General features: G+C 37.0%; 7 protein-coding genes across 7 annotated transcripts; 5 read left to right on the forward strand and 2 right to left on the reverse strand.

Moving 5' to 3' along the window:
- Positions 1 to 3,659: 3,659 nt before the first annotated feature.
- On the forward strand, positions 3,660 to 7,412 carry GCK72_006584 (uncharacterized protein; the record flags this gene model as incomplete). The annotated part of the gene is made up of 12 exons (XM_003113803.2): positions 3,660 to 3,885; positions 4,390 to 4,556; positions 4,629 to 4,907; positions 4,955 to 5,118; positions 5,165 to 5,245; positions 5,863 to 5,957; positions 6,009 to 6,163; positions 6,213 to 6,488; positions 6,535 to 6,691; positions 6,739 to 7,036; positions 7,086 to 7,210; positions 7,264 to 7,412. The coding sequence occupies 12 exons, from the start codon at positions 3,660 to 3,662 to the stop codon at positions 7,410 to 7,412; spliced, it is 2,172 nt and encodes a 723-aa protein (XP_003113851.2).
- Positions 7,413 to 8,684: 1,272 nt separating this feature from the next.
- On the reverse strand, positions 8,685 to 9,774 carry GCK72_006585 (uncharacterized protein; the record flags this gene model as incomplete). The annotated part of the gene is made up of 3 exons (XM_053725691.1): positions 8,685 to 8,832; positions 8,914 to 9,501; positions 9,587 to 9,774. The coding sequence occupies 3 exons, from the start codon at positions 9,772 to 9,774 to the stop codon at positions 8,685 to 8,687; spliced, it is 924 nt and encodes a 307-aa protein (XP_053589885.1).
- Positions 9,775 to 10,994: 1,220 nt separating this feature from the next.
- GCK72_006586 (uncharacterized protein) lies at positions 10,995 to 12,006 on the reverse strand (the record flags this gene model as incomplete). Its single annotated transcript, XM_003113462.2, has 3 exons — positions 10,995 to 11,063; positions 11,111 to 11,627; positions 11,675 to 12,006. The coding sequence occupies 3 exons, from the start codon at positions 12,004 to 12,006 to the stop codon at positions 10,995 to 10,997; spliced, it is 918 nt and encodes a 305-aa protein (XP_003113510.2).
- A 554-nt stretch (positions 12,007 to 12,560) lies between these two features.
- GCK72_006587 (uncharacterized protein) lies at positions 12,561 to 13,979 on the forward strand (the record flags this gene model as incomplete). Its single annotated transcript, XM_003113556.2, has 4 exons — positions 12,561 to 12,827; positions 12,914 to 13,145; positions 13,197 to 13,604; positions 13,717 to 13,979. The coding sequence occupies 4 exons, from the start codon at positions 12,561 to 12,563 to the stop codon at positions 13,977 to 13,979; spliced, it is 1,170 nt and encodes a 389-aa protein (XP_003113604.1).
- Positions 13,980 to 15,333: 1,354 nt separating this feature from the next.
- Positions 15,334 to 16,963, forward strand: GCK72_006588 (uncharacterized protein; the record flags this gene model as incomplete). The annotated part of the gene is made up of 6 exons (XM_003113817.1): positions 15,334 to 15,383; positions 15,428 to 15,671; positions 15,726 to 15,862; positions 15,911 to 16,044; positions 16,364 to 16,559; positions 16,846 to 16,963. 6 exons carry the CDS (start codon positions 15,334 to 15,336, stop codon positions 16,961 to 16,963), a joined length of 879 nt encoding a protein of 292 aa, XP_003113865.1.
- A 1,309-nt stretch (positions 16,964 to 18,272) lies between these two features.
- On the forward strand, positions 18,273 to 20,266 carry GCK72_006589 (uncharacterized protein; the record flags this gene model as incomplete). Its single annotated transcript, XM_053725692.1, has 6 exons — positions 18,273 to 18,344; positions 18,404 to 18,537; positions 18,589 to 18,765; positions 18,813 to 18,951; positions 19,175 to 19,264; positions 20,087 to 20,266. The coding sequence occupies 6 exons, from the start codon at positions 18,273 to 18,275 to the stop codon at positions 20,264 to 20,266; spliced, it is 792 nt and encodes a 263-aa protein (XP_053589886.1).
- Positions 20,267 to 21,777: 1,511 nt separating this feature from the next.
- Positions 21,778 to 24,303, forward strand: GCK72_006590 (uncharacterized protein; the record flags this gene model as incomplete). The annotated part of the gene is made up of 6 exons (XM_003113724.2): positions 21,778 to 22,329; positions 22,405 to 22,536; positions 22,595 to 22,970; positions 23,020 to 23,935; positions 23,983 to 24,093; positions 24,138 to 24,303. The coding sequence occupies 6 exons, from the start codon at positions 21,778 to 21,780 to the stop codon at positions 24,301 to 24,303; spliced, it is 2,253 nt and encodes a 750-aa protein (XP_003113772.2).
- Between the last annotated feature and the right edge of the window lie 189 nt (positions 24,304 to 24,492).

A 24,492-nucleotide genomic window follows, 5' to 3' on the forward strand; every position in this document is an offset into this window, starting at 1 on the left:
TCCGGGAACTGGAAATCGAGAGTTCTTTGAATATATGAGTCATCGGAGATTCAGAATTTAGAATTATGTTCACACTGAGAACGAACGGAAGAAAAAACTATTTTGAGCTCTCGGACGTGGGTGATGGGATTCTGAAATTATTATTAAATTGACATTGATCATTAATAACCTCAATCAAAGACTTCCAATTTTGACCTGACATTGACATTATAGTCCGACGTCCGTATGTTTTAATTAGGATTCTGGAAAACTATATCGAGCTTCTTCTTTTCGGGTTACGGTAGGAAAGCTATTACGTTCGAGATACAGTGCTTTATGAGTGTTCAATGTTTGGACCATCTTGATTCTCATTAACTGAGGAATTACCATCTTTAGAAATTTAGGGAGAAGTGAATTACTTGATCAACCGTAAAAACTGAATTACATATAACGGCATGCCATTATATTTTTCAACTGACTTCCAGATAAGTTTTTGGGTTCTTAAGATTTTTTAAATTTCACTAAAAAACTTTTCTGGATGTTTTGTTTGCTACTATAAATACTATTATAATCACGCCAAATTTAATAAGAATCATGCAAATATCCGGAGAATACTAGTGGTGAATTTTGAGTATGGATGAGGTGCCGTTATAATCCAGTTTTTACGGAATTTTGACTAGAAAGTCAACTCTCTTGACAATACTTTTTTTTACAAATAGCTCTGCAACAACATTTTTTCAACCATCTGACCGAAGTGAACAACGGATACCATTCCAGACACTTTGATTCTGATCGGTGCCTATCTGATCAGTACGCTTGAACTCTTTCCAGTATTTGATTACAATTGGTCTACCAAATCCAGGATGGAGACAACAAATAAATGGACGAAAACTGGAAGAAAAAGGGAAAAAGTCAATGCAATTATCAGACGGCAATCAAGCAAACAAGCACATTTTCATTCAAGTTTTCTTTTCTCTTTCTCTTTTTTTGGTTTCTTATTTCTCAGAAATGCACTGGATACTTTCTTTTGAGAAGTGACTACTCAAAAATTGGATCAAGTATCACACCGAAAACCGAAGAAAGAATCCTTTTTCAGAGAGAAAAAATAAGAGATAGAGAGAGAGAGAGAGAGAGAAGAGTGTCTGATTCGATTTCTCCAGAAGACGTGAGGGGGAGGGAGGGCACCACTTCCGTCCGTACCCATGTCTTCATCTTATTTTTCTCTCTCTCTTGTCCTTGTTCTATGTGTCTGTCCAAATAAAGATGTTCCTGATGTTCTCACCTGATTTCTGAATTCTGTAGAATCAGAGTTCGTTCTCTTTTCGTCTAAAATTATAGCTATTATTGTATCAAATAGAGACTTCTCTTAGTGAATCAGAAGACATGTGTCTTCTGAAATTGTAGGTTGTCTTCTTCTTTCTCTCTACTTGATCAACTTTTGTCTTTTTTCCGTCACGCAATATTGTGTGGCTCTTCACTTTTTCAAAAAGAATCTTTAAAAAGAAAAATGGGACAACAAAGTGAAACAAAGATTTCTGAATTCCCTTGTATCCATTTTCCAATACCATTCTTCAATTTCAGAGTTCAAATTCCCCGTTGACGTCTTCTTTTTCACTTCTAAAACCATCAATTTCAGCTCTGAACACTTTAATAACCCCCTCTCAAACTCCTACACGTTCGCTTTGATTTCTTAGACTTATTGGACTCTTGTGTCACTTCAAATGTCACTTGAATTCCAATCATTCACTAAAAAAAGTTACTGGGAATTACTGAAAATCAAAAGTTAAATTGTTTTTTCCACGAGTAAAGAAATTCCCACAAGATTATATTATATCACACCTTCTTTTTCTCTTATTCTTCTTATTTTTCTGACTCACTTTCTTCTATCCGCGCAGCTCTTTTTCTTTCTCATTTCTTTTCTCTTTTGTATATCACTGATTGACGTCAATCTATTTAGTCTTTTTTGTTCTTCTTCTACTTCTTTAACTTCTTATTTTTAACTCTTTCTTTTTGTTTTTTATTCTTTTTACAAAGAATTGTACTCTTGCTTTTTTGAAGCGAGAAAAAAGCAGTAGATTATGCAAATTTCTTCTCTGGAGTAGAAAGAAGAAGAAGAATTTTCGAAAAAGAAGTCATTTCTCACTATTCCATTCAAAGTGAAGAAAAAAGTGAAGTGTCCCTTAGAAGAGTTGTTTCTCTTTCTTTTCTCACTTTTTCAACGAAAATCCGAGTCACTTTCAAATTGAATTTACAGCTTTTCTCAGGGATTTGTTGAACTCGAGATTTTCGTTGAGAAGAAAAAGAAAAAGAAGCGGCTCACGAGTTTTGAGAAGATGGTTTTTATTATGAATAGATTTTTTGAGATATTTCATCCGATTTGAAGACTGATCCAGCTTTCTTAAATTCTGTTTGCTAGATTCTTGGTTTTGAGATGAAAACCGTTAAAACTACATATACTGGAATAAAAACTTTTTTTCAGATTTCAAATATTTACATTGTTACTCAGTTCTATGATTCAACTCTTTCTCTCAGAATATCAGAAATCGCTTCAATTCCCCCCATAAATTCATATATCACTTTGTACATTTACACGATACAAATCGAAGCTAGAGACTCCTGAATGCCACGAGACAACAACCAGAAATCAAGTGTCTCTATTGGATACATCGAATATTTTCTCTTTCTCTCCTTCTGGCTCTTTCAATTCTTTTTTCACGAACAACTTCCAAAAAAGAAGAACAAACACATGTCACTTTTGATGATACGGTCCCCAAGGATTTCGAATTTTCTGCCATTTGGTCCGTTTTGTCAATGTCTCAAGATTGCTCCACAATTTTCATGTTTTGCTCTTTTGTTTTCTACACTCGCAAAATCAATGCGTTGTTTTTTGTACTGATGTTTGGAAGTTTTCAGTACACAAGGGTACTGTAGCAATGCATCACAGAGTGGCTGAGTGTCAGAAATCTTCCATTTTCTTTGCTAGGTAGAGCGAAAATTGGAGTTTCCTTGTAGCTTTATTCAACTTACACTCTCTTTAAAGTCTAATCCAACATCGTTTCAATATTGGAATCTATATCATTTCCACCGTCTTCAGAATCTCCAAATCCCAATTCTGAATCGTTATTCCTCTCCTTATTGCCTCTCCATCCCAAAAAGAGCAATTCTTATCCGAGTTCCCATAAAACTGCCTCTTTCTCCTCTTTCACCCTTTTTAATAGTAGCTATATAATACCCCGAGACCGCCAATTTTCGACCGCAAAAAGGGAAAAAAAAGATGGAACGTCCTATGGTGTCCTCCTGAATGAAAAAATGGCTCTAACAAACTAAAGTGGTTTCTTCTTGGCTCCTGTGTTCCTTTTTTCTCGACGACTTCTCAAAAATTTAGTAGCAAAAAAGAAGGGGGAGGAGTGGAAGAAGGATCGAATTACATCCCACTTCACGGAAAAATATAAGAGGGAGGCGCTTGACAAAAATACGAAAAATTAGAGAATTTTTGAGCTTTTGATATAGATGAATTATTGGAGAATGCATTACTTCGAAAAAAGGAAAACAAGAAGAGGTTTCATCTGGATTGATCAAATAAAATCTATCCTTTTATTTTTCTTGTCTTCTAACTTGTAAATTTCTGTCTTTTGTTATTCTTCTATACTCCATACTCTAATTTCTTTCAATATTCCAGCATGTCAATACTACGTAGAATGCTCCGAACACGTCGGGTAGATGAACAGTTCCTTCGTCATTCTGAATGGGCTCGTCGCCTTGGAATTCCATTAATGGTTGCTCTAGCTGGGATCAAATCGATTTCTATGATGTTATTCATCATTCTTCCCTTCTCATTGACTCAAGTTGCCGGTCCGAGTACAGTTCTTGCTCTCATTTTTGCTTTTTTGATCATTTTCTTCACATGTAAGTTTCGGGTTTTGACTTCAGCTTAACTTACAGTACCGCTCAAAAGATTATCAATTTTGGCTGTTTTCAATGAAAAATGACCAAATTTGACAGTGTATTTCGGTGTCACCTGATTGTCCGATAAATTGTATTTTATATGGGTTGAACAGAACAAATATAGCACATGATTTTTGTAGTTGACCATTTTTTTTATAGGAACAAATACCAAGAAAGTTACAGGTAATCAAAGTAACTTATCCCTCAAACCGACTAATTTCAGTGCTTTTTAACGAAATTTTGGAGCTTTTCACTTTGATAACCTGTAACTTTGAAGATAATGTCTCGACAAAAAAATGGTCAACTACAAAAATAATGTCCTATTCTTGCTCTATCCAACCCATACAAAATAAAATTTGTCGAACAATTAGGTGACACCAAAATACACTGTCAAAATTGGTCATTTTCCACTGAAAACTGGCAAAGTTGATAAACTTTTGAGCGGTACTGTATCTTCTTTTCCAGCTGCTCATCTATCCGAATTATCATGTACGATGCCCAAAAACTGTGTCCAATATCATTTCGCGTACGCAGTTGTTGGAGAACTTCCAGCATTCGTTATCGCTTGGATCAGTTTGGTTGACTACGTGGCACAAGCGGGACTCTTTTGTAAAGCATGGGCGGATCATTTTGTGAGTTATTTCAGTTTTCAGATTCTGAAACTAGATTGTTTCTGTAATTTTTCAATCCAAATCGTTTTCCAGAATCTTCTATTCCGTGGGCTTCCAGCCAAGTCCCTAACATTCGATGTATTCTCCGAAGACTCTTCAATCCTCTCTCCACAAATTGATCTTCTCACAGTTCTCTCTGCTCTCATCACTCTCTGTCTTCTACTTTGCTCTCTCCGTGTTGTTGGAACTATATGTGTATCTCTTCTAGCCGTCACTCTCTTGATTGCTGCTTCGTGTACAATGGTTGCATTCTTCCACTCGGATCCAGAGAACTGGATCAAAGCAGAATTCTTCCATTTTGGGTATCAGGGGGTGAGAAATCAACAGAAACTGTTGGGAGACTACTAAAATAATTACAGGTTCTCTATGCGATTTGTGCTCTTTGTGCCTGTTATACTGGAATAGAAAGCACCTCGTGTCTTCTGGAAGAGACTAAGAATCCAAGAAAACGAATTTCTGGAGTTTTATCCTTTCTTGTGCTGGTACTGACCACAATTTTCTTTGTTTTATCCATCACATTCAGGTAAAATAGTGTATCAAATCAAAACAGATTTCAAAAAAGATTTCAGTTTATCCACGAACGTGACAGCTCTAAGTGAAGGAATCATGATTCCGGAAGTGTTTTCAGTTATCAATATTCCTGCTGCAAAGTGAGTTCGATTGATTTTTACCTTTTTATGGGTGCCGTATGGAATCAGATTCTGGGAGGAAAACTGAAAAAAACGTATTTTACAAAATTGAATAATGCATGTTGAACAAATTTTGCACAATCTGTCCCAAAACTAGCAATTTTCAATTGAATTAGACGAACGTATCTTGCGATAAACCACAATTTTAAAAAGTGCCTTTTCAAAAATTGAATGCATGAACATCTTTCTTCACACTAAAACCCATAACACCTTTCGACTGAATCCCGCATGTCACAAGTGTTTCTTTTCGAAATCACTCAAATTTTCTCATTCACTTTTTCTTATTCCCACACAGATCCTCCGCAAGGTACTGGGTTCGTCGGTTTCCGATGATTTCCACAGATTCTGCCACGTCATCACCCATTTCATCATCCGCATTCAGATCCTACTACGAACAGGGTTTTATTCGAATGCGGTTCGTTTTCACGCTCTTGCTTCTCAATTTTCCTTTTTTGCTTCTTTTTTTTCTTTTTTGATATTCTGGCATCTAAGTTTCTGCTTCTTTCCTTTTCTAATCTAAAAGATTGAGTTAGTTGAGTTAGAATTTCCCATTCTCCCTGATTATCTAAATATTCCAGATACATGCTTTCCGTCTGCTCAGTTTGCGCACTATCCGGTGGAGTCCTTGCATCATTTCTTCCAGCGACACGTGTCATTGCAGCTCTTTGTCATGGTAATTACTGTATAAAATGAAATCTCAAACTGGAAATGAAACCTTTTTCAGATCGTTTGATCCCATATGCTCGTGACACTTCTACCAAAAGTCCCTACTTTGCGGTGCTTCTCTGCACAGTTCTGGTTGCTTTGTGTTCAATGATTCAGAAGACACTGCTTCTGAATTTTGTCATCTTTATGGCTCCAGTTAAAATGGTTATTACGGTAATGAAATTCCCTTTCATCTATCAATTGAAACTGTTCTCATTTTCAGATTCTTCTTGTTTATATTCAACATTATTATCCGGAGCAAATAGGTATTCCTGAAGAGACATCAAGTTATAAATCAATTGGAAAAAAGAGAACTCGGGTTCATATTGATGATGGAGTTTCGATAGATGATTCAGTTTCATCGATTGCTGTGCAAAGAGTCAAAAAAGGAGATGACGATGAGTCAGAAGTCAGTCATTCCACATTTGATACTACTGCTTTCTTGTACATGAAAGCAACTAAAATGGAGACGGAAAGGCTGCAGAGGAGATTGGAAAAAGTTAGTAAGAATACAAAATATATGAGAATCAATGTTCTTCTTCCAGGAGCAATTCGAGAATGAGAATGAGGAACGTCAACCAGTTCTTGCCAAATCAGTCTCTCAATATCACTCGATGGATCAAAGTCAGAAAACGACTAAGAAATCAAAGAAGCATGCTCATAACTGTGTGGCCGAGCAATGTGGAGCTGATAACGACGATGGTGAAAAAAACTGAAAAACCAAAACAAAAAAAACCAACATTTTTCAGACTACAACTCTCAAGAAGTTCATCTTTTCGCGAATGAAGAACCAGAATTACCATTCTTTTCCACCTTCTCTTCATCAGCTCCTCGTCCTCCATCTCCAGATGTCAGCTTCACAAATTATCATAAATCTCAACGTCTTCTATTCGTATTCTGTTTCATGACAGCAGCATTTTCCACTTTTTTGAGAAATTTCGCGATGCCAACTACAACTTGTTGGCTTTTGAGTGCTGGATTTGTCGTTATTATTCTAGTATTCACAGTGAATATCAATCGGTTACAAACTAATGATTATCTATACAAGTAAGTGATTTCAGGGATTAAATGATTTTTTTATTCTCATTAATTTCAGAAAAGAATCAAAAGTGACACTGTTCCCAACTGCTTCCCTATTCTCTCTATTTCTTCTATTGGTATCATTCTTTGGAAGTGTCCCAACTAGAACTTTGATCCATTTGACAGTTATTTTCTTCACTTGTAAGTTTCAGAATTTGAAATTTGAAATCTCCAATTGATTCCAATAATTTCAGCTATGATCTCCTATTTTCTATATGGTTATCGACATAGCAAACATCGAAAAACAGCGTGTTTAGTGATTGAGAATAGATATTCCGACACCGCAGATGACCAATATTGTCCAATTGTTGGACTCGACACGAGTTCAAGTTCTGAAGATTGATTCGCAACGGAGCTAAATATTTCAGATCTGTGATAATTATTTGTATGTAAATTTGATTCATTCATGTGTAACAAAAAGTCTAATAAAAAAGTTTATTGAATGTCAGCTAAGTTTGGCGACAATATCTTTGAGCTTTTTTGTGGATCTATCCTTTACGAAGAGCTTTTGAAGTTGGTTTGTACATGACGAATGTGCAGACCATGTTCTCATTAACCTGAATAAGAAATAGTATTTTTTACAGATTCGTAATGAGGTTATCATCTCATAAATATTGGCAGCAGAGTTATCAAATTGTCCACAGTAATGACTCACTATCAGTGCGACCTTTGAAGAGAAGCTTGCAAAATAGCTCAATTTCTAATTTATTGTGCTGCTGAGTCAACGTTCGAAGAAACCCCCTCCATACTGCTGAAGAAGAAGAAAGAGGGATACGGCGCGGCCCCCATCATATTAGGAACGACTTATAGAGGGAAGGAAGACGGATGTCTACAATAAAGAAGGAAACCACAATCTATCGATGCACAATCTCGTCTACTTCGAGAATTCTATGGAACTTTCCCACTAAATCCGCTTTCTATTGGTGCGACGGTGCGGGCCTCAACAGCCAATCAAATCCCTGTCTCCACAGAGTCAGGGATGCGACATCTTGCATCTTTCAGATCAAACACGTTCATTATTTTCTCACAGAGACGGGAACATTAATTGTTCCCATTGTTGTTGATCTGAAGTGACCTCGCCTGTCCACTACTCATTTCCCTTATGTAACGTTTCATTACTTTTTATGTTATTGTTTTCTTTTTTGGGAAGATGGAATAGAAGAACAGTATTTTAGTGAACTTCCATGAAGTCTATTGGCAGAATAAAACAGGATAATAAAATAACATTTTATGATGAATTTATGTTTTCAAAATATTCATGGAAAATTAATTCATAGAAAAATTCCATTTAAAAAAACAAAGAACACAATTTTGATTACATAAACTTCGATGAAATATACAGAAAAAGAACTTACGGAAAATAGATTTACAGAAAAAAGCTAAACATGCAATACGTGAAAATGAAAATGTTTAGTTGAAGCTCGAAGTACATACATTATAAGTTATAATTTATAATATGAAAAATCTGAATTGACCTTTCGCCTTAAAATGAATTGGGTAGAAACAGTATGAACTGAAAGAGAATAATGAACTCAGAAAAATAAAGCAATTTCGATTATATCAATTTGACGAAACATACAGAAAAAAAGCATACAGAAGAGATTTACAGAAAATGCTAATCATGCAATACGTGAAAATGAAAAAATCTAATTGAAGCTCGAAGTACTGCACGCAATCCATCGCTTTGCCGCACCAGAACTCCAGTTCTTTCCATTGTTGTTTCATTCAATTCTGCGAGTAGATATTCACAATAATCGCGTACTCTGCAAAACAATATGTAAAAAACAGAATCCACGATTGGATTTTAAAGTTTCAGAACCAAATTTACACAAACTCTGACTTACGGCAATTTATACTCAAGTTGGTCTACTTCTGGGTTCCATGGTTCCAATTCAAAGTGATCCACAACTGCGACATTATTGAGACGTGCAATGCCTAATTGAATAAATGTTTGTAGTTTTGTATTGTTTCCATTCAACCAAACGTTCACAAAATTTATTAAATCGTGTTCCATGAGTCCGGTATCGTAAACTACCAAATTTTCAAAATTCCATCGAAGCAGTTTTGAACCATTGAGCCAGGGGGCTGAGCAAAAAAATAAGTTATTCAGATTATTAAGTCTGTTTGAATTTTTCAATGGGTTGTTTGCTCTCATGGTTTTAGAGAAAAGTACTCGAGTTACTTGAAATCTTTCCAAGAATTCATCAACCACGTTTGAATTTACAGATGTGTCAAACAGAGCAACATCTCTAACCGTATTCGTATACGGAAGTTCATCCATATAATCCAAAAACAATTTGAATTGCATTTCTGGTTCAACTCGGAATACTTCACACATATGGGAATGAAGTGCAGTTGCAAATCTTTTCCGAGATGCTTGATTCTCTGTATGACACCATAATAATGCAGTCGAGTCAGGCTCGAAAATGATTCTGAAAATACACTTATGAGACCTGATAATATACAAGATTAGTACAATAATAAAACACTGTAAAGTTATTATATGAAATAACTCACTTGCAAGGAAAATCAATATCTTTCGATTTCAACCAACTCCGTTCTTCTCGCACTCTGCCCCCAATTTGACTTTTCCAAGTCCAAGTTAGCATAGTTGTATCGTTTCTTTTGAGATCTTCAACTAACGCATAACTCATTTTTCCGGGTTCTTCCAAACCGAACACTGAGTAAGTTGGAGTGTGATGCATTTGTGAAACGAGATTCCGACATCTCAATGAACAAAAAGATAGGAAAAGTAACTCTGTGGGTTCCATAAACTTCTGAATACAATCTTGCACTAGCCATGGAAAACGGAGAAATTTCATTCTTCTGGAAAATGAAATAGTCGAGAAGGGTTCGAAATCAATCAACGAAATAAAAACAAAAATCAATAAAACAAATGAGTGTTCAAGTGAGGACGCAGAGTTGTCCAACACGAGAAGAAGAGGTTCCATGGGAAAGTACAAATTTTTAGGAAATATTAAATTCAAAAAGTACAACATGCTCCCTCAATGTTAAACTAATTTGATAAAAGTTGTTTAAATCAAAAATTGAACAGAAAATAAGAAAAAACTCAGGCAACTCGATGCTTGTCTAATTAGACAACCAAAGTCTAATTAGACACAATAGAAATCTAAATACAATCTAGTTAGATTTCCTTGTTTTTAAAGTCTAATTAGACAGGCAAGTCTATTTAGATTGTATGTTAGTTGGATTAGACGAAATCGAAGACTAATTAGACTGTGCGTCAATCTAACTGGGCCGCGTTAGTCTCTAAATTTACTTGAATTAGATTAATATCGAGTTGCCTGAGAAGGAATATACAGAAATCGATAGAACAACTGAGTACTCATAAGAAGACCCACAACTGTGTGCAGTGGGTCAGTTATGTGCAGTGGTTTTTCTATCAGTTCAGATTCTTTTATATCAGTTCAGAATTCTTCATTCTCATTAATTTCAGAAAAGAATCAAAAGTGACACTGTTCCCAACTGCTTCCCTATTCTCTCTATTTCTTCTATTGGTATCATTCTTTGGAAGTGTCCCAACTAGAACTTTGATCCATTTGACAGTTATTTTCTTCACTTGTAAGTTTCAGAATTTGAAATTTGAAATCTCCAATTGATTCCAATAATTTCAGCTATGATCTCCTATTTTCTATATGGTTATCGACATAGCAAACATCGAAAAACAGCGTGTTTAGTGATTGAGAATAGATATTCCGACACCGCAGATGACCAATATTGCCCAATTGTTGGACTCGACACGAGTTCAAGTTCTGAGGATTGATTCGCAACGGTGCTATTTCAGATCTGTGATAATTATTTGTATGTAAATTTGATTCATTCATGTGTAACAAAAAGTCTAATAAAAAAGTTTATTGAATGTCAGCTAAGTTTGGCGGCGATATCTTTGAGCTTTTTTGAGGATCTATCCTTTACGAAGAGCTTTTGGAGTTGGTTTGTACATGACGAATGTGCAGACCATGTTCTCATCGACCTGAATAAGAAATTCGTGTATTTTATAGCTTCGTTATCAGATTATACCTTCATAGTAGCAGCAGAGTTATCAAATTGTCCACAGTAATGAGGAGCCGAGAAGATAGTAACCATCTTCTTGGAAGCAAAGAACTCATAACCATCCTGAACAACTTGATGAGCACGTGCAACTAGATCTAAATCAAGTTTCATGCACAAATCAGTGACAACATCTTGTCCAAAGACATAGGATACTCCACGTGTATTCGCTTGCCATCCTTTAACCCATTGATCAGGATCAGCCCAAAGCAAATCAATTCCAATCGATGGATTTGGTGGATCTTGTGGACGTGGAAGTTGACGAAGTTGATCAAGAGATTGAAGATGTGGAGAAAGACCGCCGTGCATACAGAGAATACGAGAACCAATGAGACCACATAGAGGCATCCAATTGAATGTATCCTGGAATTGGGACCAGAGACGCGTCGATTTGTAGCGACGATTGCATTCTTCATAGAATCCATAAACACGATTTATTGCTGGACACTCGTGATTTCCACGGAGCATGAAGAAGTTTTCCGGGTATCTGAAATTGAAAAAAAACGGTTTTCTTGAGAATTCTCTATAAATTACTTGATTTTGAAAGAGAACATGAGACAAATTGTCTCAATATTCTGACGTCCACGGTCTACATAGTCTCCGAGAAACAAGAAATTCACATCTGGTGGGAATCCATTCTTATCGAAAATACGAAGAAGATCCGAGTATTGTCCATGAATATCTCCACATACGATGATGGGCGGTTCCACTTCGAGAAGTGACGCTTGAGAAGCGAATACCGATTTGGCAATGGCACAACATGTTTGAAGTTCTTGTTCGTTGACAGAAGTTGTCAATCGTCCACCAGACATTCCGACGTTGAGCAGACGGCTCATCAAGTTATCGACATCCATTGTCGCTGTCATTTTTGTTCCTTCTTTCTACAATTTTCAGAGATTTCAGAAACCTCCAAGTCAAAAGACTCTTACCTTTGGAAGGCCTCTTAGCTGACGATGATCCGAAGACGGTCGTAAATAGAACAATAACTCCTCCCACTGAATTTCCAATCAGATTAATTTTTAATTGACCCTATCACTCGGTTACTGTATTTCCAGATAATGTCACGTTTCGAAAAATGTCACAATTTCTGAAATGTACATAAAAATAACTGATATTTATCAAACCGAATGTTTTTGTACTTTCTCTCTAAAAATGATATTTCCTGAACTAATTAAATATATCTCCAGTTTATATTAGATACAATATGCAAGTTTCGCGTTTCGCCAAATAAATTTTGATGAAAACTGAATTTGAACTTCCGCGTAAATTATAAGCAATCGCGCTCTACGGAAGAATTTGAAAATAAAAATTCCGCGATTTCAGAGGCTTTTTCGAAACAGAATTTTTAATCCACTTTCTTACTCAAAAACCTTTATTTCATCATATTTTTATCCTAATTACTTAAAATATTGTTTTTAGAATGTCTGGTTATCGAAGAGGCGGTTTTCGAGGCCGAAAGCGCTTTTATAAAGACACTTTCGCGCCGGGAGGTTCAAAAACCGATCCTCTGAACCTTGCGATTGAATTGCTCGATAATCCGGAGGAAGAGAAAAGACGTTTGGGTCTTTTGGATCCGGAGCCTGCAACAGTTCCTCAGCCAAAACGTCGAAAAACCAAAAAGAAGGAGAAAAAACAGGAAAAAGCAGAGGAAGAGGAGACAGATTCCCCTAAAAAATCTCCTGTGAAGGTAAGTTTTGTCCCATTTAATTCAATTCATTTTATTCAGTATATCCATTTTATCTCCCCTTACTATTTCGTTTTAAGAAATTTCAGAAAAATCGACATGGTTCGCCAAAGAAAGAGCCTCGACGTGAGCATCAGCCTACCAAAGAAGAGAAGGAAGCCTCGGAATTCCGTAAGAACAAAAATGAATATTTCAACCGCAAATATCGTTATGGAAACTTCGATAGATATTATGGAATCCGCTTGAATCCTGGAGAAACTGACAAACGTCTATCTGCTTTCGATAAGGCTTGGTTCGAACATAAGTCAATTCTGGATATTGGTATGTTGATTTTTGTTATTTATTCTTCGAAACAATAGTAGTTTTTTTTAGGATGCAATGTTGGATTTCTCACATTATCCATTGCAAAGGATTTTTCGCCCCGACGAATTCTTGGTATTGATATCGACGAACATCTTATTGGCGTGGCACGGAAGAACATTCGGCATTATTGCGATCATGAGACGGCTGTTGCTGGGAAGTTTCCGGTGTCATTCGGTGTTCAATTCGGAACGATTTCTCAACGAACTGAAGAACCGCGACCATTCTCAACTAAGTTTCCTGACAATGTTTGGTTCAAAAAGGAGAACTACGTGTTGGAAAGCGACGAGATGCTTGACATGATTCAACCAGAGTTTGATGTGATTCTCGCCCTTTCTATTACAAAATGGATTCACTTGAATTGGGGAGACAATGGACTGATGAGATTCTTCAAGCGAGCTTATGCGCAGCTTCATCCCGGTAAGATATATGTTTCTTCTTTCTCTGTTTGTTTCAAATGACAGATCGTGTCAATTCAAAACAAACATTTGAGTCCAGCACTTAGGAACATTAATTATATATTCTTTTTCAGGTGGTCGCTTCATCATCGAACCACAAGCATTTGAAACGTATCGGAAGCGTGCCAAAATGAACGAGGAACTCAAAGCAAACTACTCCAAGATTGAGTTCAAACCCGAGGATTTCGAAATGTGGCTAATCGAGACTGTTGGCTACGAATCTGTCGAGAAACTTGGTGTGGCAACTGCCAAGTCGAAAGGATTTGAGAGACCAATCGACGTGTATCTGAAACCGGTGCGACCAAAAACCGGCGCGATCCCATTGGGTTATATTTGATCCACTCATCCTTACCCATTTTTATATATTTTATCAAATTTGAATGTTTTATTTTTAACGGTGACTATTAATTGCGAGATAACTTTATGATCTGATTGTGAATAAAACCACATTTTTACAATAGACACCTTTTCCATTTGTTCCTCGGAGTTATTGAGTTTAACTGTCTCAAAAGTCGTGATTGAATATCTTAGCAGGTCTCAGGTAGACGAACAGTTTGAATTATTTACCTTCCTTTCTGCTCATTCTCTTTGCTCACCACAACAACTGGAACATTCTCGAAGCGCCCACCCTCACACCTTTTTTCTCTGCGTTTACTGCCCTCATTTTCTGTTCGATTTCTCTCTGCATCTCTATCTCACAATGTCTCGTGTAATCTCTCGTTGCATTCAGCTGTCCGAAAGGCGGTCGTTTCTTTCGCACACACCAACATTTCTGCTGTTGTTTTCAGTGTTACTTTTTAGTTTTTGATGTGTTATTGTTTTTAGAAGGCTAAAAATGGATAAGGAAAGCCTTGTGATTTCTGAAAAGATATATTTTTTAATTTTATAAGATAAATTGTGCCTGTCGTGCATCTTAGGTGTTTTTAAATACTCTTCCGAGAAAAAGCATAGAGTGAAATTTTGAGGTAAAGCGGATTATCGACTTTTTCCGCCCTGAACGTCAGGAAAAAGAGAAATTCATATGAGTTTCTTTCACATTCCGAAGTTTTTATGATACTTTGAAATGAGGGAGACACACTTTCTCTTTTTCATAGGTTTACACTTCGTTCTCTTCCTGAAAGCATTTCCTGAAAAACCTTAAAATTCTGATTCAAAACAATTCGTTTCCGATTTAATCTCTTGAATAAAAACTTTACGACTCTGATATTTCAATCACTTAGTCATATGCTTTATGTCTAGAATCGAATTCACGCGTGGTTTCATTAGTTATTGACATTAAAATATGAAAATTGATTTTCTTTCGCATTCAGCTCCTTTCATTGGTGTGCAGTGTAGCGGGTCCAAAAAATGTTTTTTTTAATAGTTGCTTTCTAAAGATAATAGAGAAGAAAAACTTTGTATTTTCTGAAACTGTCTTTAGTTTTGTATACATTATTATGCGTTCTGATGACTTTTTCTTATCATTGTTTATATTCGGACGTCTCTGCCATCTTTTTTTGAATTTTCCTTTCTTCAAAACTTTTCTTTTTTACTTTTTGCCATCTATAACTGATAACATTGACATACATCTATTCCTATAAAAAGTGAATCATTTTTCAAAAAGTTTGGTAATTTTATTTGATTTTCAGGTTTTCTTCTCGTCTACTCGACCCAAATAATTTATTTCTTCTTTACCAATAGCAAAATACAAAATGTTCAACGGCGATGATGACTTTCCAATGGGCGCGATGAACAGTTTTGGGTAAGTTGATTGTATTCTAACTGGATCAATATGAATGATTTCAGACAAATGCATCAACAAATGATGAACGATATGAATATGATGACAGGAGGTATGCTTCGAAATATGGGAATGGGTGGATTCGGAATGATGGGAGGACCATTTGGTAATCCATTCGGTGGAATTATGGGTGGAATGGGGCATCCATTTGGAGCAATTACCGATGGAAGTGGTCAACCTCCTAGCCGAAGACGTCAGGAACTAGAAGCGAATCCTTTCGCACCATTCGGAGGATTATTGGGAGGAATGGTAAGTTGCTCTCTTAATTTCAAATATGTCAGAGATAATTTTGGGAAATTGAAGGGAATGATGATGCCACCACCAGGACAAGGATCCAATGTGTACATGAGCTCGAGTGTGATGACTATTGGACCAGATGGTAAACCACGTGTCGAACAACAGACAGTCAGAAGACATGGAGATGTTACTGAAACGAAACGGTAAGGTGTCACTCTCTTCGTTCCGAATCATTATTCATTTGTTTGCAGACGCGTCGAGAAGAATGGAGAGTCATCGATGTCGATCGGGCATTCGATTGGCGATCGTTCGCACTACATCGACAAAAAACGGGATCGTGAAGGAAATGTTCGAAAACAACAGAGATTTGTGAATTTAGATGAGGGTAAGCCTTCCATCTTAGTTTTCAATTCCAATTATTCTCACTTTGAAGTTAGAAAGTTTCATCTTTTTCAAAAAATTCCGTGGGTGTGGTTCGTATTTTTCTTTGCCGTCTCCTCTTCAGATTATCTGGTCAATTGTCAGCCAGCTGTCTTCCCCTTAATATTTTTTCGAATCACCTTTTCAAAAATCAAAAATCTCGTTCTATTCTCAATCACTCCGAATTCTTGATTTCTGAATTCCGATTGCGTTTTATCGGGGACGAAAAATTATTGTTAAAAAATCCATTAAAAAATTATCCAAGTTTTATCAATATTTTATAGCCAATGCCGAAGCATTCGATCGTGAATTCTCATCTCGGGTGCGACAAGGATACGGGGGAAGCTCGCGCAGCAATTTGAGAGAAATAGATGATGGAAACACTAGCAGAAGGTCACCAGGCACACGAAGAACAGAAGACCGAACAACGAGTCGTGGCGCCCCAATTGTCACTTTGCCTGAGGAGGAAGAAACATCTCAGTATGTATCATTCAACAAAAAAAATTGATTGACCTGATTCTTCTCGAAAAGTATTCGAGGAATTCGCTTATCTTGATTGCGCTTTTCTGAAATTTGAACGCTTGACGTTTCAAGAATCATATCAATCAAACTTCTTCTCGAATTGATGTTGAGTTATGGTGACCTATTTCTAATCGGTTAACAGATAGAAAGTATAGATTAGAGAAATTGATAAAATTGGTGTTATACTGTAGCATGTGTTTGCATCAGCCAATCAGATGAATTTCGAATTATATTTGATTTTCAGTTCCCGCTCATCCACATCACACCGTATCGGAGGTCCATTGATTCGAGAGATAAGTGAAGAGGAAGCTGAACAGACTCCATCATCATCTATCCCAAAAAGACGTCGTGGACCCATCTAAATGAATGTTTCTTGATTGTAATTCCATTTCTATCTCACATTGAGATCACATTTCCATAGCCAATTTTTCTGTCACTATTCCTTCCATTTGCCTGTCCGATTTTTGCCCTCCACATACGACGCACTCTGAACATATATACACACATCAGGAAATCCGATTTCAAATGTCCCCACTATTCTTCTGTATTTTCAATACTCAATCTACCAACGATCATAATTTAGAATTTACCTTGTCCCTCTTGTGATTAGATGAAATCGTTGTGAACCGAATTGTTTTTGAGTTGGGTTTTCGTACTAGAATTTTCACAACAACCAAAGAAGTAAGGCGAGAATATTAAATTAGGCGCTCGCTATTTCTCAGTCACTCCGTTTTCTCCTTCTACTGCTCCATCAGCAGCTCCGCCGGACAGAGCAAGAGGAACATAACAAATAGCGATGAAAGTAGAGAGAAAAAAAGAAAAGCAGGGGAATGTTTATAGGAGAAAGAGTGAAGAGGACACTGTTTCTGTTGCCCTTTTTCTTCGCTCTTTTCTCCAATTCCGACCCACCATCCATCCTTCCTTTTCGATTCCTTCCAATACACAATGACCCGTCCGAAAAGTTGTCGCTGTTCTTCTCGAACTGTCTGCGTCTCTTCATTTTCTCTTATCTCTCATCGTCTTTTTCTTTTTCCTGTTCATCATCATCATTGAAAGAGAGGAAAGGGAGCGGCATCCAATACAAACCGGCTGTTTTTCTGTTTTTTGGCTTTTGTTACGTGGTGAAAAACTGATATGGATTTTTTCTCTTTTCTTCTAATGAGGTTTTCAAACAGAATCTGTTACTTTAATACTAAGAATCACCTGTTTTTTTAGTTGTTGAAGCACATCAATAAGCAATAAGCAAACACGTGTCAATGTTGTTGTGCAACATAAATATGAGGCTCAAATGTCATACAAATAAAAACAGTAGAGTGGTCTATGGAGTGGTTAAACTGTTTGTAACTGGCTACCTGTCGCACCTTTCGCGCGTTTTTTCTCACTTCCTGTTCATGCGAACACGTGAGTTTCTTGTGACTAAAGAACTGCAAGCATCAGTTGAATATTCTATGAGTATTTTGCATTTCTTTTTTCAATATGCGATAACCTTGTAATTACGGGAAATGAGTAATAAGGTGAGTCGCGATCACAACCTCAAAAATATAATGATGAGTCACATCCAATTCCATCGCGCTGTAAATAGTTTCTCATTTAAATTGTTATGTTTCCGTTATTTTTCTGACCTTCATAATATCCAAAAATACGCTTTCATAAATAAATATTTTCAGATTTATGACGGTTTCAAACAATGGGATGGCAATGCCAGCATCACCTCCAAAACTCGACTGTGCTGAGGCGATTCAGGTAATTTTTTTTGTGTTTAATTTTTTAAAGTCTAGTTCTTCATGCTGTAAAGATTACAGGACTCACCGAGATTTCGTGCAACAGTTGCACAACATGCTGCATATTTCAATCGACTAGAGAATCGTCTCAACGAGATGCTTCGTCACATCACCGCCATGATTGATTTCAGCAAAAATTATGTGAACACCTTTTAGTGAGTTTTCATCGAAATTGTTAGTATTAAATACACAAGATGCAATTTCAGTAAGCTCACCGTATCGGTGAATCAGCTATGCGATGAGAGTTTCTCTGGGAATCCACTGGCAGCAACTACATTTCAAGGGCTATCTGAAGCATATGCTCACACTGTTAATCTGTTCAGAACTTACTATGATCACTCGAATGTTGTGATATACACAAAACTCTCGAATTTCATTAAAAAGTGAGTTTTCATTCAAAAGTTATAACAATCTTCTACTATTCTTTCAGCGAGCTCGCAAAAGTTGCCGAATCTCGTGCTCATTTCGAAAATATGTCACAATCAATGGACGATGCACTGGTCAAAAACGCAGGAATGTCGAGATCAAAACCGATAGAAGCGACGGATGAGAGAAATAAATTGACAGCAGTGAGTTAGGATCAGAGTCTTTTGAGATTATCCGGATCAGGGAAATACGTCTCTTTTTCTTAGTTTCAATAGGCAGACCGAAAGAAAATCTTCAATCTCGGAACACCTCTTGACTAAAGTTTAGACAAACAAATCCGAAGAGTTTTCTCATTTTCAAAAACCAAGACAGCAGAGACAAAAAAACCCGAAAAATAGTTTACCCTTTTATTCTTCGTCTCTTCAGGTCGGCACTTGTTTCGTACATACTACCCTCGACTACGTGGCAAATATCAATATAGCTCATGCTCACAAGGATCACATGATACTCGATGCTGTAAGTTCTATTATTTAGTGTTACTATGGGGAGCAAATTGTTTCATTTATCACTATGTTGTGGCGTTCACCCGAAAAGAAAAAAAACAAAAATCAGTTGAAGTTTCAGATGAGAAAGAAAAAAGTTTTCAAGACCAACCAAGGAAAAACGAAAAAAACTGAATACGAATTGCGAAAGGCCGTCTCCTTTTTCTATTATTTACCTAGCATTTTTGATGACTCGCACTCCTTGAAATGCTCGCTCTCTTTTTTCTTTTTTTGGAAACAAAATATCGAATTTCAATAATCACAAGTTTCGAACACCTCAATTTCCCCAGTAGAATGATAGAGGAGACGTATTCAATTAAGCTTCTGAAACTCTAAAAGTAAGGTTGATCCAAAAAAACTTGAATTGATAATAGGATACGAATAGGACACAACAACAAAAAAAACTACTGTACTCTCATAATGAGGATTTTTATTTCACAAATTTCATTCGGAGCGAATACAACGACTCAGATACAGATGTTCCACAGCTGCTGGAAAATATTTACAATCTTCTAACCTTTTCTATATTTTGTCGGCTACTCGATCGTCATAACATCTTTCGAGTGCAACGCATTTTCCTATTTTTCATATAATAAATTAGTCTCAATTACGCACGGTACTACGGTAGTTCGAACAGAACCTAGTTTTGACTCTGTTCGTCTGAAATCTAAGTCTCATAGAGAAAAAGGTCTTACAATTCTAGACTTAACGATTGAAAATCCTCACTACTGTTCTTATTTGAATCCATGAAATCTACTCTCAAAAACTCTCCTATCGATTAGCTTTCTCATTTCAGCTGTGGACTCTTGTGCGCGAATCGTCAGCATTCTTCTCAAAAGGACACGCCACGTTTGACGAGTGGACAGCAGCTGACAACGGAGCAATCGCCGATACAATTCAGACATTTGCAGCGAAATCAAAATTGATTGAAAGGAAAATGCAGGATGTGCACTCGTTGGTACCAAAAGTGAGTTGATTGGAGATTCTTATTACTGTAGCGCGAAAATGGAACTATAAAGATGACAAGGTTGTTGGAAGTCGTGGAGATTGGTGCGCAAGACCAAGAAACTGTCAATATAAAATCGTTTCCGTGAACAGTTTGGTTTACTGACATCATTCGAGAAACTAGAAAAACAAATTTGTAATATCAAGCTGCAAATCACTCTGTTTACTACAACAAAACATATAAGTATCATATTGGACACAACACGAGAACGCTTCTACCTACAAGACTAACGTTCTCTCCCGGATGGATCTTCCTGGACGAATCTTACTCATAGAGTCACCGGATTACCGTATACGATTGTACTCTATGCATCCGACGTCATCTCTTTCCCAGAATTGTATTCCTGGTTTCCGACTTCTGATTTCTGTTTCCTCAGCTGATTTCATGAGTTTATGAAAGTATCACATTTCTAAACAATAAATAAAAAGGCGTTCCTTTTCCTTTCCGTTTCATGAAAAGTCATCCGACCTCCTTGTGATATGAATTCAACTTGGAGTTACTCTCTAACACTCCTAGAAACTTTCCATGAAAAGTAAAGAGAATCACAAAAAATACGAAAAAAAAAAGAACGACAAATACATAAATGCAGAGTGTCTGTTCTGTCCGTTTTCCCCATTTATGGCTTCCACCATTCATCCGAAAAAACTTTTCTCTTCATGTTTCTCTTTTTCCTCTCTTCAGTTTTCCAACCTGTGTGATTGTCAAGGAGAGAAAAAAGAAAAAAGAGAGTGAGATAGAGAGGATGATGTTGATGAATCATCCCACTTTACTTGATGTTTTCATTTGTTTTCTTTTCCTCTTTTTCTTCTTCTTATCCAAAAAAAAACATATGCCATCCCAAAAAAGGTGCATTTTGATTTTTGAATTATGGTAGCACAACAGCACATGACCATTGCTAGTTTTGCACAGTAATTTACATAATCCTTGGAGATTAATTTTCTCGTGGTTTCTCTCCTCTCTTCCAGTTTGTTCCAGATTCAGATACACTGTCTCGTTTCTCCCATTTCCCTTTTCCCTTTTCGGGTTTCCCAGTCGCTATCACTCTATGAATCACACCTCGTTAATAACTTTATTCTCGCTATCAGTTCTCCTTTTGCCCTAAATTTCATTATTTCCGTAGTGTTCAAAGTTTCGCGAAATTCTCGAAGAGTTTAGAACGATAAGCTTATTAATTGTGGTTAATTTCGTTAGTTTGAGCAGCTAATTACACATTTAATGCGGTCAATTTATTGAAGGCACTTTTTTTTGATTGACACGTATTCTTTCACTTTTTCTAGTTATTTCATATCGAAATTTTGAACCCAGCTCTCCCGAAACCAAGTATTTTTTACTTCTGCAAAATAGGCAATGTTATCTTATCAATAGCATCCAGTTAGTGACCTTTTTTGTATATACATCCTGCAGAAAAACAATTTCTCACTTCTCACTTCCGTTCTTTCCTCCCTTCGTTTATACACTCCTCATAGTGGAACTACTGCAGAATGCCAACATCGTCTATTTCCACGTCATTGACATCATCATCTTCTTCTACATTCTCTCTTCCACAGCATCATACTGTCACTGAGCTCATCACATTCTTTTCTTGTGAAGATGAACCATCATCTTATTCTTCAACAACTTTTGTGAGAACTCATGATGATAAATCTGGAATCAGAACATCAAAAGTTATCACAAGAACGGTGACGATCAGTGTTGAAGCAAAACAGAGAATGGAGTCGTTGGAAGAAGAAAGAAGAGAACGAAGAGTTCAGATGGAATTAGAAAAAGCCCAGATTCGCTCACAGAAAGTTGCATTAGAACAAGAAAATGCTTCTAAAATTGCAAAAGAATTGAAATCAGGGTCAAAACGAAGTTTAGTCAGAAGAGCAGCCAAACGGACGAAAGGCAAAATCACAAGTATATTGATACGTGATTCATCTCGAGATGATACGCTCAAAAGAGCTGGAAAAAAGCGAGGAAACTCACTAGAATGGGATAATTCAATTGGGTGTTCAAGTCGTTTCTCCGAGTCGTTTTCTGATTCGAGACTAATGGTAAATTGAGTTTTTTGCATGTAGTTTTAGCGCGTCGAGTTTCTATGCAGTGCTCACTAAAATCTAAATTTTCAGGAAATGTTCCAACACCCATCTGGAATGCCAATCGAAGCTGATGTAATGATGGAGGGATACCTCTACAAAAGATCTTCGAATGCCTTCAAAACCTGGAACCGTCGTTGGTTTCAGATCAAAGATAAACAATTGGTAGGTATATTTTGAAACTTTTCCTGATTAAAGACCCTCTTGAATTTTTAAATTTCAGCTCTATTCCCATCGTTCCACCGATCTTGAACCATCAACTGTAATGGAAGAGAATCTTCGAATCTGTCTCGTCCGACCTGCTCCCTCGAATATCGATCGTGTTGGATGCTTTGAATTGGTCACACCCACTCGAATTCATCTACTTCAAGCTGATTCTGAATCTTTGTGTCAAGATTGGATGCGTGCTTTGCAACGAACAATTCTAGCTCTTCATGAAGGAGATTCACCGGATGTTGAATCGACAAGTCCACGTAACAAAGCAGCTTCATCGTCATCAGGTGGAAATGTCACAACTGCCAACGCGATTTCTCCAACTTCTAATAATTTTGACATCACTAAAGGAAGATCTGTATCAGATCCTGCTTCGACTTCTGGAAGTGAGTTCTACCCTTGAAAGTATATAATTATCAGGTACTTATTTTCCAGATGCCTCTCTCAATGCTTCTACTATCTCTGCATCTAATGTCCCTTCTTCAACTGCCTTTGAACAAATCCGTCGTGTTCCTGGAAACGAAGTGTGTGCAGATTGTAATTCTAAAGCTCCAAAATGGGTCAGCATAAATCTTGGAGTTGTATTATGTATTGAATGCTCTGGAGCTCATCGTTCCCTGGGAGTTCAAACATCAAAAGTCCGATCGTTGTGTATGGATTCAATTGACAATGAGTTGAGAGATGTTCTCTTATCATTAGGAAATCGTCAAGTCAATGCCATTTTCCTTGCCCATCTTCCACCCACGGAAAGTATTGTTCCGCCACCAATCAACGAGAAATCTGCTCGTCCGGCTCGAGAAGCATGGATAAAAGCGAAATATGTAGAACGAAGATTTGCAGTTTCTGAAGATACACGTGCCAGAAGTACTGCAACAAATCGACAAGAACATTTGAAACATAAGACAAGTATAGGAGGAAGTACAAATGGAGTGAATAGAAGTTCCTCTTATGCTGATGTTCAGGATGCAGATCAACACAGTGGATTATTGGATGCTGATCCATGGTCTTCTGATCTATCTATTCCGGTCTCTCCTGCATCGAAACGCCTTTCTGCTTGTGGTTCCGACACGAATTTAGATGTTGTTGGAAACTCAATAGACGCAAAAACTGTAGATTGGGAATCAGTTAAAGAAGCATGCGAATCCGGAGATCTTTTGGCTCTTCTGAAGGCCCACGCACAAGGATTCGATTTGCTGGCTCTTCATAATGGAACTTCCGCACTTCATATTGCCACGAGAAGCGGACAAACTGCTGCAGTTGAATTTTTATTGCTCAATGGAGCCAAAATCAATATGCTGGATGAAAAACTGAATACACCACTGCATCTGGCAGCCAAAGAGGGGCACACATTGTGAGTCATCGCCATAGTGTATACTTAACTGATATTTCTGATTCCAGACAAGTCTGTCAATTGTTGAAACGTGGAGCTGACAATAATCTAGCAAATGTTGACAGTAAGACTCCATTGGATATAGCAATGGAATGCACTCATGCTGATATTGTTACCCTGTAAGTTGAATACAGAATAATCGAATTTAAAACTGAAATTTCAGATTCCGAGTAACAATAATGCGAAATGAATTCAATGCCGACTTCAATAATCCTATGGATGAGACTGTCGAAGTGGTCATTTCAGATATTGCTCGACGAGCAGCTACTGAAAAAGAGCAGAAAAAGACAGCATCGTTAAGAGAAACTTCAGAAACCAGTGAAATCTAGTCAGCTATATTTTTAAAACTAAAATTGCCTAATTCATGAGTCTTCCCGTTTTCGCCATAATTCTTCTTTGTTCTAATCATTGTTTTCAGATTTCTATCGCTTCTTTCTCACATCTTTGTTTGTAAATACGCCCGTCTTTTCACTTTCTTCTATTTTCCTGTCTATCACTTTTTCAACATATAAATTCTG

The sequence above is a fragment of the Caenorhabditis remanei genome, chromosome II, assembly GCF_010183535.1.
Source record: "Caenorhabditis remanei strain PX506 chromosome II, whole genome shotgun sequence".
Lineage (NCBI taxonomy): Eukaryota > Metazoa > Nematoda > Chromadorea > Rhabditida > Rhabditidae > Caenorhabditis > Caenorhabditis remanei.